The 13,577-nt window shown below is 44.9% G+C and overlaps 1 protein-coding gene across 5 annotated transcripts in view; it reads right to left on the minus strand.

The window, feature by feature from the left end:
- COL2A1 (collagen type II alpha 1 chain) overlaps nt 1–13,577 on the minus strand; it is a 99,857-nt gene that overhangs the window by 18,925 nt on the left and 67,355 nt on the right. For all 5 annotated transcript variants that reach the window (XM_081848922.1, XM_081848921.1, XM_081848925.1 and 2 more), the window contains 9 exons: nt 13,154–13,198; nt 11,126–11,224; nt 7,157–7,264; nt 6,897–6,950; nt 6,337–6,390; nt 5,665–5,718; nt 3,492–3,545; nt 3,264–3,371; nt 2,285–2,338 (listed from right to left, as the gene is read on the minus strand). In XM_081848922.1, coding sequence (XP_081705048.1) covers nt 2,285–2,338; nt 3,264–3,371; nt 3,492–3,545; nt 5,665–5,718; nt 6,337–6,390; nt 6,897–6,950; nt 7,157–7,264; nt 11,126–11,224; nt 13,154–13,198 — 630 coding nt within the window. The remainder of the gene's footprint in view (nt 1–2,284; nt 2,339–3,263; nt 3,372–3,491; nt 3,546–5,664; nt 5,719–6,336; nt 6,391–6,896; nt 6,951–7,156; nt 7,265–11,125; nt 11,225–13,153; nt 13,199–13,577) is intronic.

The following is a 13,577-nucleotide window of genomic DNA, read 5'->3' on the forward strand; positions in this document are numbered from 1 at the left end:
TAGCTTCTCCACTTCTTGGCCATCATGAAAGAATAATCAAGTTTGAAAAGCCTTTCTGAAGACAGGAGCTAGCTTGGCTTAGACTGTGATCCTTGTGTTTTTTATATTATATTATTATTATTAACAACAACAACAACAACAACTTATTTATACCCCATCCATCTGGCTAGGCCTCCCCAGCCACTCTGGGCAGCTTCCAACAGAACATTAAAAACAATACAGCATCAAACATTAAAAATTTCCCTAAACAGGGCTGCCCTCAGATGGGTTTTAAAATTAAGATTGTTGTTTACAGGCATACCTCGGGTTGAAGTTGCTTCAGGTTGAGCGCTTTCGGGTTGCGCTCTGCGGTGACCCGGAAGTAATGGAATGCGTTACTTCTGGGTTTCGCCACTCGCGCAGGCGCAGACAGTCAAAATGACGTCACGCCCATGCGCAGAAGTGGTGAATCACGACCCGCGCATGTGCGGATGTGGGGACGCAGGTTGCGTTCGCTTCAGGATGCGAACGGGGCTCCGGAACGGATCCCGTTCGTATCCAGAGGTACTACTGTATTTCCTTGACATCTGATGGGAGGGCATTCCACAGCGCTGGCACCACTGAACAACAGAATAAGGTACTGTCTTACAGTGACAGTCTCCCCCAGTCTGTAGCCTTCCAAGTGTTGTTGGACTACAAGTTTTATCATCCCTGACCACTGGGCATGCTGGTTGGGGCTGATGGGAGTTGTAGTCCAACAGTATATGGAAGGCACTAGGTTGAAAAAGGCCAATCTTATACTAACTGGCAGTGGCTTCCCACGTTTCCCACCCAAGAAACTTAAGCAGAAGCAACAGAGGCTGAACCTATGACATTATGTAGACGAAGTATTTTTAATGTTTGTTGGAAGCTGCCCAGAGTGGCTGGGGAAACCCAGCAAGACGGGCAGGGTACAAATAATAAATTATTATTATTATTATTATTATTATTATTATTATTATTATTATTATTATTATTGCTATATGCGACACAACAGCCCAGGGCTGGCCCACCCATGAGGTGGGATGAACCAGCCGCCAAGGCGATACTGCTATGAGCTGTCTGACTACCCTGCTGACTCCCACATCAGTGCCAATTTCCAGCAATATCTTTCCAGAACCTGTCATTGATGCTGCCATTTTGCACCCCCACCAACCCAGGTGAGGATTGTGTGGTGGACCGGCACTTCCTGTTTTGCCTCAAGTAGGAAAACAGTGAGGTAAATTGCCCACAGCAGAGTGTGGAACCTTTTTTGCCTCGGGTCCACATTCCCAATTTTAACCCGGCCACTTTTCTCACACAGAAACACACCTCAACATCCCCTCCTGTGCACATACTTTTAAAAACACATCTTCTCTCGTTGAGTTGATGCGGCTCGTGAACAGAAAGTAGCTATGGCATAAGCACATGGGGAAGTTTTACAGTTACCAGATAAACTGAGGGAGGGTGGCAGGCTAAGGTTAATTGCCAGTAGTCTTTGGAGCAAAGCTACCATATTTACATGAATCTAGAGCTGGACCATAAAAAAGGCTGATCGCCAAAGAATTGATGCTTTTGAATTATGGTGCTGGAGGAGACTCTTGAGAGTCCCATGGACTGCAAGAAGATCAAACCTATCCATTCTGAAGGAAATCAGCCCTGAGTGCTCACTGGAAGGACAAATCCTGAAGCTGAGGCTCCAATACTTTGGCCACCTCATGAGAAGAGAAGACTGCCTGGAAAAGACCCTGATGTTGGGAAAGATGGAGGACACAAGAAGAAGGGGACGACAGAGGACGAGATGGTTGGACAGTGTTCTCGAAGCTTCCAGCATGAGTTTGACCAAACTGCAGGAGGCAGTGGAAGACAGGAGTGCCTGGCGTGCTCTGGTCCAGGGGGTCACGAAGAGTCGGACCCGACTAAACGACTAAACAATGACAACAACAATGCGCACTTCAGTTTTCAAGACCTTGAAACCCAGGAAGTGTTTGCTATGTCAGCGGCGTTTTACAAGCTTGCGATAGAATCTAATTTGCCATCAAATCTAATGTGCACCCTAATTTTCACGGCGTAATTTGGCCCAAAAAAGGTGCACATTACATTTGAGTAAATATGGTATTTATACGAGTGGCGTAATCACCGACTTCTGCTATCCAAGGTACTGAACAGGGTGATCTACAGGAGAAGCTTCAAGTCAAGTATGATTATTTTAAAAACTATCACAGCACAGTTATCAGAGGTGCCAGTAAAGGGAAGGAATAAAGCAAATTATCCATAAAATACTTACCGGAGGTCCCTGTGCACCACGTGCTCCTTTAGGACCAGTCACACCAGTTGGACCCTACAGAGACACAAAACAAAATCTGGATTAGGCAAAATCACTGAGCTTCTGCTAGAGATCTCTGTAGCACAGATCTGAAAGAAGCAACCAGCCTCCTTTCTGACAGACCTCTCCCTCATCTTTCAATGTTTACTCTCTGCCACTCTTTTGCACTATGTGAACTCACGTGTGCCACACAGAGCAAAATCTCTGCTTTACAGGGTTGGGTGTTCTTTGACTTTGTAAGAGTACATGAAAATAGGAGCAACGCCCCTGGCACATGAAAACATGCTACAGAAGCCATTCCTACCAGTTCTCGTGCAGGGCAACATGCCCTGGTTGTTTGTACCCCAGAAACTAGTATTCAGAAGTACACGTCCTCTGAACTTGGAGGTACCACAACCATTAGCTGTCTGGCAGACTCGTCCTCCGTGAATGTGTTTAATTCCAGTTGACTAAGTTGGGGGAGGGAGGTTAACATAGTAGACAGATAATATAAGGATGTATACAATTTTACAATATGCAGAAGTTAACATGGGTTGAGAAATCAGAGAGAGGAGCTGAGGGAAGTCTTAGGGGGGAGGGGGGAGGGTTTGTTGGGGAGGTGGGAGGGAAAAAATGGGGGGGATAATGAAGATGATTTGTTTTGACAATTTGTTATATTGAAATTGTTAATTTTTTTTAAGTTAGGGGAGGGACATAGCCCCATATGAATGACGTTCTATCCACCTTATGACTCTGCTCCAATACTTCCCTCATATGAACCTTAAGCCCCAATCTTCTTTCAACGAGGAGACAGGTCTCCTCCAGCATCTTAAAAAAAGCCCCCACCTGGCTCTTGCTAGTCACTGGCTACCATCCCAGGAGAGGAATCCTAGAACTGTAGAGTTGGAAGGGACCCCAGTGGCCATCTAGTCCCACCCCCTGCAGTGCAGGATTTACCAACCTGTGGGCCAGGAGCACCAGATGAACCTTGTGGGCCTGGGGCCCCAGCATCTCCCTTCTGTCCAGTTTCCCCTTGCTCGCCTTTAGCACCAGGTTGTCCATCAGCACCCTGTATTGGAGAGGGAGGCAAAAGCATCCATGGTGAGAGAGAGAGAGAGAGAGAGAGAGAGAGAGAGAGAGATGCAGGCCAATGGGAGGAAAGAGGTTTAAGAGTCTGAGAATTACTCACAGGAGGACCAGCGAATCCAGCAGGGCCGGGAGCACCAGGTTCACCACGGTCCCCCTGAAACAGAAACAGTCGTCAGCTGCGGAAAGAGTTGGAGATAAAGAAAACACCATCCACCAGTGGCGTAGCGTGGGTTGTCAGCACCCGGGGCAAGGCAAGTAATTTGCGCCCCCTAACCCTAACCCCCAGATGTTGCACCCAGTGTGGCCGGCCCCCCCTGCACCCCCCCCCACGCTACGCCACTGCCATCCACCCTGTCATGTGGATACCCTATGCCAGGTATGGCCAATACCTGCATTCTCAAAGTCAGTTTTATTCTCCAGGAACTAGTCTAGTCTAGTCTAGTCTAGTCTAGTCTAGTCTAGTCTAGGGCTGGAACTTCCCAGGCCTCTCAAACATAATGGTAAAGGTAAAGGGACCCCTGACCATTAGGTCCAGTCGTGGCCGACTCTGGGGTTGCGGCGCTCATCTCGCTTTATTGGCCGAGGGAGCCGGCGTACAGCTTCTGGGTCATGTGGCCAGCATGACTAAGCCGCTTCTGGCGAACCAGAGCAGCGCATGGAAACGCTGTTTACCTTCCCACCGGAGTGGTACCTATTGATCTACTTGCACTTTGACGTGCTTTTGAACTGCTAGGTTGGCAGGAGCTTGGACCGAGCAACGGGAGCTCACCCCGTCACGGGGATTCGAACCGCCGACCTTCTGATCGGCAAGTCCTAAGCTCTGTGGTTTAACCCACAGCGCCACCCGTGTCATAGTGATCTGTAATTAAGTCAGCATCACCCACTGGTAGAGGATTCCTTCCACCCAATGGGATGAGGTCATTAACTGGGAGCCTTAGGAACAAACATGCTCCCCAAGGCACCCAAGAGAGGATGGGGAGAAAAAATGACTGCTAGTGCCACTTTGAATATGAAATAGCTGATTTTCCTTATAAGTAGAACTGTGAACAGTGTCCCCTCCCCCGCCCAGTTCCACACCTTGATTAAGGTTTGCTAAGGTCACCAAAGAAATGGCTGGCCTGTAGGCAGGGCTGGATTTAGGTTTGATGAGGCCCTAAGCTACTGAAGGTAATGGGGCCCTTAAAATGTCCAGCTATCCTTTGTCAACAACCAATTGTTGCTGTTTTTTGTGCTGAATATATGCTATATGGTAATGTATGGACCTAATAGGTATCTAAAGCCATTTGCCACTGTAGCTGTATGTAGGTTTTATTTTATTTGTTTTTTATCTTATATTTTGGAAATGTAGTTCAGGTTTTTTTCCTTTACATTTTTTGGGGGCCACCCAAGAGAGTGGGGCCCTAAGCCATAGCTTGTTTAGCTTATACATAAATCCGGCACTGCCTGTAGCCCACCAACTCACATTCTCTGCCCAATGCAAACAGTCCCACAACCTTACATTGTTGGGGCACGAAGTTGGAGTCTGTCTTTTCTACACTTAGCATAGCGAGGCTCACACGTTCAAGTAATGAGAACTGTTTATGTCAAAGATGTAAGGTCAAAGATTCGTGAAATGTTAAGCGGCACTAATTCATAATTGCTCTATTTAAAGAAAATGTGACTCCAGCTAAGGACTGCTTTGCTAAATGCCGGTCAAAGCAACAAAGGTCCCTCTCTTGAGATGATATTCACACACCACAGCAGCACACAGTTATGGAAACAGCAAGAAATGTGCTTGTTTGCCCCTCTGTGCTACTGATAGAAGCTGAAGGAGACCACTATTAGGGTTTCAAAGATTTTATAGGCCAAGCTGAATCTTTCCCCATTCAGATAAAGGTAAAGGGACCCCTGACCATTAGGTCCAGTCATGGCCGACTCTGGGGCTGCGGCGCTCATCTCGCTTTACTGGCCGAGGGAGCCGGCGTACAGCTTCCGGGTCATGTGGCCAGCATGACTAAGCCACTTCTGGCGAACCAGAGCAGCGCATGGAAACGCCGTTTACCTTCCCACCGGAGTGGTACCTATTGATCTACTTGCACTTTGACGTGCTTTCGAACTGCTAGGTTGGCAGGAACAGGGACCGAGCAACAGGAGCTCACCCCACCGCGGGGATTCAAACCGCCGACCTTCTGATCAGCAAGTCCTAGGCTCTGTGGTTTAACCCACAGTGCCACCTGCGTTCCCCTCATTCAGATACCCTTCTATAAAAGAATTCATAATTGTATCAAACTTACGGGGCCACCACGGGCACCTGCAGCACCAGCTGGGCCAGGGGGGCCAGATTCACCCTGGTGGAATTAAAAAAAGAGAAAAAGGTGAGGCAGTGGAGTCTCCAGTTCATAGCTCAAATCTTGCATAAATAGAAGATCAAGGATTTTATAACTTCCACATTTTTCTCAAACCAAATTGGTGCAATTATCTTCTTTTTGTTTGTTTGTTTTTAAAAACTTTTTCTTATTTTGAAATACAGTTCTTAGATTTTTTTTAAAAAAGGATAAAAATATGTATTTTAAGATTAAAATGCATACAAAATGTACATTTTTTTGGATCAAGTATGTAGGAAAAATGCATATTTTCTGAATATCTGTTTTAAAATGTAGCTTCCTTCATGCTTTGCAGATCAGTGAAGAAATTCAACAAAACAGAATTAGGAATAGAGGTGAATGAAACGCCATGGACCAGAAATAGACTGATCCATCGTGAAACGCATTAAAATATGCTAGAAGCAACAACAGACAGGAAATCACCATTAAACCATTTTTAGTCTGTAGTGAAATACGCCCATTTTTGACACAAAATGTGGAACAGGCTGTTACTGAGACAAATATACCTACAAGACTTAGAAACCACCTCTGCCTGCTGCGTAGCCTAACCAAGGACAACTCGTTTGCAAAAGACTTTCTTACCTTCTCTCCATTGGCGCCAGCAGGGCCAGGAGGACCAATGGGACCAGTCAAACCCTGGCAAAGGGGAAAAAAAGAATTAGGTGTGCTGGTGAAAAGCATCCCATTTGTATCAAAGGCATCCCTGCTTTACTAGCAGTTTCAGAACTGAGACATTAGCACAGAGTTTCCTAAAAATGGGGCACAAACGTTCCCCCCACTCTTTCTGAAGCTCATAGAAGATGGGGCTGGATGCACTTTCGGAAGAGTAGCCGGGAACGCCTGACACTTATTCATCAGTACTGTTTTTCTTACCTTGACAGCTTGAGAATATTCTGTGGTTAGGTCTTTGACCTAAACTGTATTTTGGCCTTGCCAAGTTTTCAGAGGCTCAGCTCTAACCAAAAGCCCACTCTTGCCTTGATCACAGTTCCCCAACGGTCAAGTCATTTCCCTCTCTTCTATAGAGGAGGTACTGTAGGTAATTTCCCAGTAGATGTGTTTTCCCCCACCAACAACCTCTTAATTGACTAAACCGGTTGCTTGATGTCTTAAGAAAGGAAAAAGCTAAGTTGGCCACTTACTCTGCCGCCATCTTTGCCAGGAGCACCTTCTGGTCCCTTCTCACCAATATCACCCTGTTGGAGGACAGCAGAAGGAAAGACGGTAAGTAGGTGGCAATTCTGAGAACCCTCTTTGTTTATGATAATTGCCCCAGAGTGAAAAGATTAAAAAAGTGATTTTCAATTCCACCCGGCTAATTGGCAGGTGGCAACCAATCCCTGATAAAACAGCCCTTCAAGTATTCCATGAAGAAGAGGAGGAGAAGAAGGTGACGACTTACCCTGTCTCCCTTTGGTCCAGAAATACCTGCAGCTCCTCTCTCACCAGGCATTCCCTGAAGACCTGGGGGGCCTTGTGCTCCAACGGCACCAGCAGGACCAGTTGCGCCCTGGAAAAGAAAAATAAGGCTCACCATTAAAGCTTGGCAATAGTTCCAAATATCTTCCAAACTCGGTTTGAAATCCGTATCATGGTATCGGTTTCATAATTTTTGACCTGGTAATATATGGCAAGTCATGGTGTGTGGGTGTGTGTGGCAATATTCCCATATATTTTCCAAGCTCGGTTTGACATCCGTATCGTGGTATCGATTCATAATTTTTGACCTGGCAATATATGGCAAGTCATGGTGTGTGGGTGTTTTGTGCAAAAATCAAATGCGGGGAAAACCATGAAGCCACCCAGTGCTGCTCTCAATTCCTGCAGCACCTGTTAACTCTGCTGGCTCAGCTTTCCTCTGTCTCCTGAAGAAGGCAGTGACTTACAAGAGCAGGTACTGGCAAAATTCACAATGTAGGAAAAAACATGAAGCCAGTCAATGCCTCTACATAAGTTAAAGGGACCCCTGACCATTAGGTCCAGTCGTGACCAACTCTGGGCTTGCGGCGCTCATCTCACTTTACTGGCCGTGGGAGCCGGTGTACAGCTTCCGGGTCATGTGGCCAGCATGACTAAGCCACTTCTGGCAAACCAGAGCAGTGCACGGAAACGCCGCTTACCTTCCCACCGGAGCGGTACCTATTTATCTACTTGCACTTTGAGGTGCTTTCGAACTGCTAGGTTGGCAGGAGCAGGGACTGAGCAACGGGAGCTCACCCCGTCGTGGGGATTCGAACCGCCAACCTGCTGATTGGCAAGTCCTAGGCTCTGTGGTTTAACCCACAGTGCCACCCGTGTCCCTTCAATGCCTCTACATAGCAACATCCTTATACTGATATATCACAATGTCTGAAATATCACAATGTTTAGCTGGTGATATATCATAGTGTTGAAAAGCAGGTATTGCCTAGCCCTAGTCACAATCACTATGCAGCTGCTTGGGCATTCATCACAATAGACTTGCAGGATTACAGAGAGAGGCACTATCATGTGTTATTTCACCAACATGGGATCAATGAGCTGAACGCACACCTCCCTTCTCTGGGAGAAGATGCCCCCCACATTACAAGATTGTCATGTACTCAACAAACTTGATAAAATGAATTCAGGATGCCAGACAAATGCAAGAGGCAGTGGAAAGCCAGGAAAGCATGACAAGAACTCTCTCAATCTTCTCTATGGAGCTACCTTTTCACAAGTAATAATAATAATAATAATAATAATAATAATAATAATAATAATAATAATTTATTATTTATACCCCACCCATCTGGCTGGGTTTCCCCAGCCACTATGGGCGGCTTCCAACAGAACACTAAAATACAATAACCTATTAAACATTCCTTCCAGTAGCACCTTAAAGACCAACTAAGTTAGTTCTTGGTATGAGCTTTCGTGTGCATGCACACTTCTTCAGATCTGAAGAAGTGTGCATGCACACGAAAGCTCATACCAAGAACTAACTTAGTTGGTCTTTAAGGTGCTACTGGAAGGAATTTTTTTATTTTGTTTTGACTATGGCAGACCAACACGGCTACCTATCTGTAACTATTAAACATTAAAAGCTTCCCTAAACAGGGCTGCCTTCAGATGTCTTCTAAAAGTTTGGTAGTTATTTTTCTCTTTGACATCTGGTGGGAGGGCATTCCACAGGGCGGGTGCCACTACTGAGAAGGCCCCCTGCCTGGTTCCCTGTAGCGTTGCTTCTTGCAATGAGGGAACCGCCAGAAGGCCCTCAGTGCTGGACCTCATTGTCCTGGCTGAACGATGGAGGTGGAGACGCTCCTTCAGGTATACAGGACCGAGGCCGTTTAGGGCTTCAAAGGTCAGCACCAACACTTTGTTTTTTTTTTTTTTTAAATAATATTTATTAAAGTTTTCCAATTAATTACAAATTAATATAACATCCAATTTCAAATCTTTTTCCAATTACATCCTTTCAGGACTTCCCCTTCCCTCCCCCCCTTGTATTCCAAATCTCTCAAATGATCTCAACAAGTTCTTCTCCTCAATTCAGACTTGTTATCCTTAACCCAAATTTTTTTTTTTTAAAAAAAACATTATTTTCCATTCCCCTAAAATCGGCTTATTCCCACCACGAGTTCCCCACTTTAGAATACCATGTAGATGTATATAGCCTAAATAAAACATAGTTTACGCCCTTAAGGATTCCACATTTCCCACCCCCCCCTTTTCCCGGTTGCGTTCCCAATGTTCCTCAATGTCCGATATTTCCACGTCTCTCTAAGTCATAGTCCTTTGCCAGTCCTCTTTAGTTTCGAATGTCCAATCATGGAAGGGTTCTGTCTCAAAGAGAGGCCCATTTTTTCCATCCAGATTTTTATATCCAGGAGCGAAAAACTCCAAATTATAATCCTTAAGCTTGTCAAATCTGGATGTCCCAAATGTCCCCACTTTTGACTTGGTCCAATTCTTGTTATTTTGTTGTTCTTATTGATCACACTCCTCTTTCTATTTCTTTCTGTCCCTGTTTTCCTGCACAAATGTCCTAATTCCAAAAGTTAGTTCCTTTACAGAGGCTTGTTATTCAGAAACAAAACATTACGTCAAGTTCCTTTCATTCCACAACAGATGATTCCATTGTCTTCTTCGGTGTAGTAGCCTCTGTAGTCATAATAATGTTCCATTTCTGCAGTTTCCCAGGAGATAAACAGTTCAGTTCCAATTTCCAGCTAAAACCACTTGTAATATCCCTCGGCTCCTCTAGGTGGATTGCAAAAACTGAGTTCTCTTCCAGATCGCGTCCATTAGCCCTAGTAACTTTATAATCCTTATTTAAAACAATTTGTATCCAATTTATAACAAATATAACCAGCAAAGTCCTTGTAACATAGTCTCTATCTTATTTTCCGCTTTGACAGCTCTTTGACAGCTGTCAAAACTTGCCTTTCTCCTCTCCAAGCTCCGTCATCGATCGCTCCCGGGGTTCCAGGGGGGGTTGTTTTTAAGTCCGAACTCTACTTTCCTCCTCCAGCTCAATCTCATATTCTTCACTCGTGAGGTTAAAAACTTGCCAAAATGATGTTACTCCGATCTTAGTTATCAGATCCTTTGCTTTGACCCTTCTACAATGGAGGGGGTGGCTGACTTCCTTTTTTGCGCCTCCCCCGCTCGCTCCGAAATTTTTAAAATTTTTGTCCCTCTTTTTAGTCCAAGTTCCAATTACTTACGGGTTGTTCTTTTAGGTCCGAATTTTCAAAGGAAAAAGCCAGCGCTCTCCGCCGAATGGCATGCGGCTTCGCACGGCAGGGATAGCAGAGGACTCAAAACACCACGCTTCTCCCCGGCACCCGATCCGTAGCCTTTAAAAAGGCTCCTTCACGAGTCGGGAGGGCGCTAACGGTGTCAGCCGAGTCTCCATGTCCACGGCCCCCGTGGCCGTGGTTTTTAAGGGTCCCCGCATCGCCGGTGCGGTAGGACCCAGCCCCTGCCGTGCAGGCTCCCTCCGGAGCTCGGAGGGAGTCCGCCATTCGGCGATGGCGCCGACCCGGAAGTCCAGCACCAACACTTTGAATTGTGCTCGGAAACGTACTGGGAGCCAGTGTAGGTCTTTCAATTAATCAGTGTAGGTCTTTCAATTAATCTAGTCCCTGCTGAACTCCGCTGCCCAAAGTCTCTTCAAAGAAGCAGCACCCTGACAAGGAAGCTTGCCACAATATCTTCCCCGCCAACGGTCCCTCAGCTGATTTCCCTATTATCCTCTTTCTCTGAAAGAAAATGAGCTCATAATGTACCTGGCGGTCCATATACTATGAGGCTCTTTCTGTATGGCAGCCACGGGGTTGGGAGGTGGGAGAAAGGTGTACAGGCTGCCCTGCAGAACAGGAAGTAATGCTAAGTTGCCACCTACCTTGGGTCCATCGGTCCCAGGAGTGCCGGGAAGACCACGAGGACCCTGCAAGCCTTGGGCACCTGGAGATCCACGCTCACCTGGGAAGCCGCGCTCGCCCTAGAGAGGAAAGAGATCATTTTAGTGCTGGGGTGACAGCTCAGGATGAGTAGAAGGCTCTGGTTCTAGAGTGGCATGATTATGGTAATGTGTTTTTGGGAATGGCTGAGGATTTTGTACTTTCCTCATTTTAAAGCAAACACCCTGTACTTAATATGCAGCCTGGAATCCTTCATTTATCACAGTCCTCTGAATTTTGAGTTTTCAGCTCAAAAACACACCAAAATACAAATAAAAATGAGTATTTTTGATAGGGTACAGAAGTGTGTATTTTAGGATAAAATGCATACAAAAATGTCCATTTTGTGGAAGAAAATTATATTAAAAACCAAAGCGTGCTTGTAGCGCCAAGCTTTTCCTAGAGTCTGTCCCAGATCAAAGGCCAATTTAAAATCCACAAAAGCTGCATATAAAGACCCCCCCTTTTCTAGAGTATTTGTCTGCCAGGTGTTGAAGGATAAGGGCCTGGTCTATAGTTGAACGCTTTGCTCTAAAACCAGCTTGAGCTTCTGATAGAATATGCTCTCTTTCCATCCACTCCACTAATTTATCACATAAATGAGCAGTGTACAGTTTGCTGATAATACTTAATAGACTGATTGGTCTATAGTTAGCTGGCTCAGATCTGTTTCCTTTCTTGAATATTGGAATAATGATGGCTAAACCCCAGTCCTCAGGGATAATAGCTGTTTGATTTATACTAGTGAATAAGGCAGCTAGCACAGGGGCCCACCATTCAACATTTGCCTTAAGAATTTCTGGTGGGATATTGTCAGCACCCGGGGCTTTCCCTGATTTAAGAGACTGAATAAGGCCAGTAATTTCTTCTGTGGTTACAGGGGGCCATTCCTTGCCAAATTCACTTGAAGCAGGAGGCAGAACTGGGACCAGTTGATTTGATGAATATAATGAGAGGAAAAAGGCCTCCCATGCTCCAGCAGGTATAGAATATTCGATTTCAATCGGGGAGTCTCTCCAGCTTTTTGCAATTGTTTTCCAAAACGTAGCAGAATCTTTCCTTTGGGAGGCCTCCACTAGGCACTGCCATTCCTCCCTTTGTGCCTGGAGCTTTTTCTTGTTAATCAAAGCTTTATAACTACGTTTTAACTCAAACCAGTCTAATGGAAGCGAAGATAAGGTTCCTGAAATCACGATCAATGTTGCTAAATTCTGTGTAGCCGCTATTAGGGGCAGGAAACAAGAGCTTTCCAATGTCAACATGCAGGCGAAGGCAAATACTTAATTTTATTCATGCTGTCTAATTTTAAATTGCTGTTATGGCCTAATCTGTATTGAAATTGTCCTTCGTTTTTTCCGGTGTCATGCTTCGCTGACTAGCTGTATGAGTTAATCTGGTCTGTGACCGTTTAATAAAATTTGATTTGAATGCGTGCTTCATAGTTTTTTTTTTAAGTGACAACTGATACAAAAATAAAATGGACTTACGATTTATTTTTAGTATTATTTAACTAAATTTATATACCACTGACTCAAACTAAAGACCTCTAAAATGGTTGACAAAAGACAATCCAAAATGGCAATAAAAGCAAACATTGAAACAAGTTACATTAATAAATTAAAACATAAAAAAAATCAATTAATTTAAAAACAATTTTGCTTACTAAAATAACACGCCAAAATTACATGCCTGGGTAGGCTTACTGGAACCATAATGTTTTTAGCAGGCACCAAAAACAATAGAATGAAGGCACCTGCTTACTAATTTCAAATGGCATGGCTGCTGCCACATTAAGATTTTATTTCTTGCAAGTGAGGAATGGATAATATGGGGCAGTGGTAAAAGTGCCAGTTCTGCAGATCTGTGTGGTCAAGTGGGTATCTATGAATTAACCACAATGTGAAAGTGACAGTGGATTTAGACTGATTCACCCACCCCAAGGCTCTTGATTTTAATTTTACGCTACTCACTCTGGGACCAACAAGACCGGGAGCACCAGCCTCTCCAGGAACACCCTGAAAGAAAGACATACATATATATTTAGGAGCAGGGAAAGAGGGAAGGAGAGAGGTTAGCAAATCTACAGTCCCCTGAACAACCATTAAGATTCCCCCTTGGATCAAATACTTCTCAACCGTTATACTTAAACATACTGTGTTGCTAAACTCATATTTGCAGAGAATAATCTTAAAATACCTATGAACAGAAGGGCAAAGGGGAGGTAGAAAGAGAATCTCAATGTTCAGGTGGGCACTCTGTGGCAGATCTCATGCAGTTTTTCCTCTGTGAACATTACTGCCAACAATTAAATGAGCCCAAGCATGCATCTGCTTCAAAACAACATTTGTTTATCTAGCTTGCTGCACTGAATACATATTGACCCTGCCTGCCCAG

This window comes from Podarcis erhardii (assembly GCF_964252035.2).
Source record: "Podarcis erhardii genome assembly, chromosome: 2".
Taxonomy (NCBI): domain Eukaryota; kingdom Metazoa; phylum Chordata; class Lepidosauria; order Squamata; family Lacertidae; genus Podarcis; species Podarcis erhardii.